This window comes from Argopecten irradians, chromosome 6 (genome assembly GCF_041381155.1).
Source record: "Argopecten irradians isolate NY chromosome 6, Ai_NY, whole genome shotgun sequence".
In the NCBI taxonomy this organism is placed as follows: domain Eukaryota; kingdom Metazoa; phylum Mollusca; class Bivalvia; order Pectinida; family Pectinidae; genus Argopecten; species Argopecten irradians.
The window spans coordinates 34575897-34581896 of NC_091139.1; the positions used below are offsets into that span (position 1 = coordinate 34575897).

General features: G+C 34.9%; 1 protein-coding gene across 1 annotated transcript in view; it reads right to left on the reverse strand.

Annotated features, from left to right (window-relative positions):
* The window catches only part of LOC138326480 (glutamate receptor ionotropic, NMDA 3A-like), a 50819-nt gene extending 45131 nt beyond the window's left edge, over positions 1 to 5688 (reverse strand). The window contains exon 1 of the mRNA XM_069272579.1: positions 5107 to 5688. Coding sequence (XP_069128680.1) covers positions 5107 to 5657 — 551 coding nt within the window. The 5' untranslated portion in view covers positions 5658 to 5688. The remainder of the gene's footprint in view (positions 1 to 5106) is intronic.
* Between the last annotated feature and the right edge of the window lie 312 nt (positions 5689 to 6000).

Genomic DNA, 6000 nt, shown 5'->3' on the forward strand with positions numbered 1-6000 from the left:
CACAAATACGATGTTTTCCAACTATTTGTATGGGTATCTATTTCAATTTTGAAATTGTCATTCATAATTGTGATACTATTACAGTTCATTCCAGATACAAAATGCAGTGTACACGTCATACACATAAACTCTAAATAAGCTATCGAAAGCTGGTTAAGTAGACACAGAATATTCTCCAATATTTTGAAACAGAAAAAAAATAAAACAATTACATTACCCCTGCCCGGAGCTGTACTGCATCATAGATGATAATCTTGTTTTCGAGAAACAAATTACTTTTCGTATATTTTACAAAACATGTTTACAACGTTTTCCAGTAGGTACGACACCAATACCTAGTGAATTGTTTACTACAGCCGTCAGACTAGTATGGTGTATAAACAGAATAAGAATGGAAATTAGGGCTGGTAGTCTATGTCAATTGAACCTCAATTTGTTGTCTTTATACAAAAAAATCTTCCGTTTAAAGATGCTCCACCGCCGAAAAAACATAAATGATACTCATCATTTGAACAGTAATTGGTGTTTAATGAGGTATATATATATGACTATTTAACACACACAATAAAAAAGATAATTTATGTGGCCTTTGGTACATGGGCAATAAGTACTTAATTTCGTATAAGACATAGTTCCAGGGAACTTTTTCGGAATACAATTAATTAAATTTAATATATTTATCTTGGAGTTAAATGAGAAGCTCATATTTTTCAGTGGTGGTAATGGTGTAAAGTAAGTAACTTTTGTAACTGAAGAAAAATACTAATTCATCTGGTCTTTATTTTTATTGAGGAAATCAGCGAAGGAGTATCTTTAACATTGAAAAGGTTAATAGTGAATTCCAATGCGTCAAAATGCATTGTATACAGTCGTACTTAAGGATATGTCTGAATACTTGTACTTTACAGGCTAACGTTTAGAATAAGCCGATATAAATATAGTGTTACGTGCTAAGTGGAGAGACAGTTGACTGGTGGTCAAACGAAGGAGCACTTTCTTACTTCATTCAACTTTCTTACTTAACTTTCTTACTTCATTCAACTATTTTGATTTCAACATCCTATTTCGTAATTTTATATACAATACAATTGGGCACACGTTTTCCAACTTATATGAAGAACACAAATTGGCAAAAATAAACATATTTACATATTTATGATTTATAAATTATTAATTTAGAAAGAAAGAGAAATAGAGAGAGAGGGAGAGGGAGGCGTATTTATTTATTTTAATTTATTCATATACATGTATTCGTAATCACTTCCGATGCTGACGACCTAAGTTGTACTTATCGCTGTTCTTGTCTCGCTGCTTTACTTTACTATAGAAATGATGATACGACTTGGTAGGGTAGAAGAAGTCATCTGTGAGACATGCTTACGATAAACTGTAAACCAATGATCATTGTGAAATTTTAAAGATATGATAAACTAGTGAATTATTTTTGCGAATACATCACAACCACACTAAAATCACTATGTCATTTAAATTATAAAGGTAATGTTTAGTTTCAAGAGCAAACTTGAAATTAGGTAGCAACTAAGAATCGGCTTTCAGTAGACAAGCGTGGTTGATGAAGTAGTGAAACAAAGGAAAGTAACGGTGGTACAAGAAGGTGTTCACGGAGTATTAAAAGAGATGACATAGTAAAGGCGAAAAGGTTAAATTAAGGCCTTAAAATGATAGGCGGTTATTGGAAAGTGTAGAGATAAAATATTCCCTTACTTTAGATTTGTTCTTATATGTGATACATTCTAACCAATGAACGTGGCCAATGAGATAATAATACAATATATAGTATCCTTCCATATGGCAGAATTCCTTACGCAACCAAACATTCTATATAAGATTGTTACCCTGCATTTTACATTTTACTGGTCATACTAACCATAATGCACTTCTCTCTTCACGACATAACAGAAAACTGTAAAACAAGTGGGAAAGTGTAGCTTAGGTAAGACAACTAGTACACTTTTATACTTTTGTTTACTTATGATGCCTGGTCATTTGTCTGATGAAGGTGACAGGATACACATCGTACTAGCAATCAAAATATCACATAATATAACCACATAAATGGACAAAAACGTTCCACTAACTTCTGTTAAACTGGATGTTATCCGAAGAAATGTCGTACGACGAAATTTCCACCTACTAGCATGGCGACACACTAACTATATCACCTCGGCGAACCGAGTTACACAAGAACTGTGCGATATTTGGCTTCATTCTTATTACTGATCTACTGGGATTGTGTCGCACAGATTACACCCTACAGAGACCACGTGACTACTTTATTGTCGGTAACTATGTTATTGCCTACGTCACAATAGTCTCGTGGAAGGCAGGATTTCCCTAGTTGGTTCCCAATTAGAACAAGAAACCTTGTTATTTATTGGATATTATAGACACTTTCCTTCCGCCAGAGGCCTCAGCAAGGTAGTTGTTGTTATTTAGCATAGACTGATATTGACAGGAAAGAATTCTTGTTTTTCAAATTTAATTTGTCTATTTCCGGTTAACGTATTGCGATAGAGAGGATATCCATTTTATCCAAGTGAAGACTTATTAGATTAGGCCCAGTCAAATAGGTCTGTGTTGGTGGCAATTATTGGCGGAATCAATACCTGAGTATAGTCTCGTATGAATCGAGAAAGATTTGGGTGGGAGAGGTCTTATGATACATTTCCGGATTCGAGAAAACAAAGCTAACTTTTGTGAGCGCAAGAATCGTTAGGTATTGTTGCCAGTATAAAAGCGAGTAGCGCGGATTTGTTTGCTGTTAAAATGACAACAGCATCTCATATTTTTTATACAATATATATGTATGCAATATTACATACAAAACATTTAAAGTGGATTGAACAAATCGTTCATTCATCAAACTACAGTTACTTCGAAGCTTTGATATAGGATTAATTTTCATGTGCTAAAAAGTTTGAAATGATTTTGTTAGATACTTGTTTAAAGTAGATTCACTTGACAACCATTTTGTTATTATACACAACATCTTAGTCAAACAGTATTATAATCTCAAACAAATGTTCCGTTCCATGCATGAACGCACGACGTACAGTATAAATATGCCAAGGGAGACATTTGAAAATAATATACACATTTTATCAGGAAAGGAATTCCCAAATGGTATTAATCGATAGAAATCATGGTTAAGTGACAGGGGTTATAACTCAAGCGCCCCTTAGGAACTGTCACAAAACCCGAACAATATTATTTATGCTCCTTACTAACAAATATGAGGTAAACACCTTTACCCCTCTAGCACTCGTTTGGCAACGAATTGGTAGGCGAATCTTCATTAATACCATACTAAACCTTCCAATCATTGTCCTCTGATTAATGATACTATTATTCCAGAACTTCCGCTGTACATGTATCACTGTCCATTTATGCAGTATTTTGAGCCTATAAAGTAGCTTCTATATTCCCGTACCGGCTGTCCCGATACGACTTGAGATGCAGTCATACACACGTAATGTGTTTTTTCACTCGTGGTTGGGGCGTAATCGCGTTCAAGGGCATCACAATCATACAACAGTTCGACCGGACGTGCTGGTTAAAGACCTTACGGCAACGCCATAGCATGAAAAGGATGTGTGACAAACATTGTTCGCGTGTCAATGGGTACAACCACTACTGCAGACCTTTTGCAACAGATAATAGAAAATATACACCAAGGCTCCAGTATTATAAAACAATCGTATGTGGCGTTAGTTTTTGTAACGTCATCTGTATTTGGTTAAGCCTAAATGTAAGTAAGACTGCTGTAGACTTAAGTCTGTTTCATGATCTTGATACTAGATTCTCTGTGCTCTAACCGGCCAAATGTCCCTACATTACATGTTTTGTATTCAAAGACAAAATAATCCATGACTCGAATACGATTTTGTCATGCATTTCAACTGATTCACGTGGTTTGATGATCAGGAATTTAACTCGGTTAATGTCCTCTTCAATGACTCATGAATTTTTTTAAAATATCTTTTATGCAATACCTAACTGCAGATATGGTTTTTCGTAGATTTTGAAACATGTTACTACCACTATTTAATCGATTTTGAATTTTGAAAACGCCACGACAATGTGTACAATCCTTATGAGACGTAAGGCGTTCCGCTGTTATAGTTTGTGAATTATTAAGATGGTATCTTTAATAAATATCGAACGATACACTTTTATACGTACTTTAAAAATAACAACATTGATTTTTCAAACACATGGTTATTGATAAGAAAGTGATAATCTGTACCACATGCTAACGAAGTAAGTTGTTCTCCATCCAAAGCAAGAAGGTTTTTTTCCGGTTGACGTTTATAATTTGATTATTAAAAAAGTCTCTGTTGTGAAATTTTATCAAAAACAAAAATAAAGTTGAAACACTGCATCTGTAAATAGAGGGATGTTGTCGTGAAAACCAGATTGACATAAATCTATTCGGGCATTCCAGAAACCCAATAACTTCATCGTGATGATCGCTGAATCTTGAAATCAATTATTTTAAATACGTTATGCCATCGTCCATTTCGGGCTTGATACACTGCTTCCCCTTGAGTGCGAATAGTTAAGATATTTTGTTAAGTTTGATGTGCACCGTGCTGATATCAGTGCATATCGAATCTATCTTGTCATCATTGGGCAATGCTTGCAGGCGTAAACTACACGTTTTAAGTTCGATCGTGCATTTGTATTGTCAGACTAAGCATAAACATTTATGAATTTCTACGTCAAAGGTGATTTGATTCTCTCTTCTTTTGTATCCTAGTTTTATTATTCTTTCTTCAAAATACAAGTAATGGATATAAACAATATGATTTAGCTCGATATATCGCTACATACTATAATCATGATACGTGAACAGAGCCAACAGACTCCAATTTCTGAAAACAAATGTGCAGACTTCAGTCAAAACAAAATTTTTTCTCCTAATGTAATTAAAGTGATTTGGTTTTTTTTTACTTAAGTCAGTTTGTGACCAAAGTTTGTTTCGAGAAATCGTGGCCAGATCAATTAAGCTAATGAAATATAATACAGAAGGATTGGTTTGGGGAAGCTACACTGTTTTTTGATACATTTAGAAAACATACTTACTTATACAACTTTTCCCCGAGACACACTGTTATATTGGATAAGTTGTTGCAATCGTATTTGACGTTTGCGAACATCCGCCTATCCTCCGATGGCAACTCCCTAAACACGGTTGACACCAACGAGATAACGTCTTGTAGGAGGTCAACTGTGTTCACTGCATCATGCATGAGCAGTGCAAGACTCCCCTCCGGATATATCCGTAGCACCGTTTTATTCCGAGTATAAGCTCGCTCCGTTAGAAACCAAGCGATATGTATATCCTTGAAAAGATTTGCGGCTCCAACCACTTTGAATATCCTTTTGGCCATTGCGACACTGGAGTGAATCACTATGATCCGATCGTGTCCATTCACCGAAGTGTTTAAACTCCGGTACATCTCTTTGTCAGTCATTTTCTTAGAAAATATTTCTTCACTGATAATCCATTTGTCGTCATCCGTAATACTGTGAAGTTCGTCATAAAATCCATCGAACAGAAAGTCGTCCTCCAGATACAGGAGGAACTCGAACCAGAAGTTAGCCTGGAAGAACTTGATGAGGCCTCTGGCCATATACCTCCAAGAGGGCTCCAATTTTATATACATTGAGCTAGGTATCTGTAAAAAAAATGCTTCATTATTATTTGTACATTTAATTTATGTCATATTTTCAAGCTATACCAATGGGAATCTCAACACATCAAATTACTTGAGAATAAAACATTAAACGTGCAGTAACGTTATGAAGTACATGCATAATAATGTTTCAAAAAATGAAATGAAGATAGCAATAAAGTATTCCTTACGACCAAAAATATACTATATAACCTTTCGATATGTTCACTTTATGGCATGCAGGTATATCATCTGCTGTAGTCAGCAATCATCCTGTGGTGTAGAACTTCATAAGCTATAT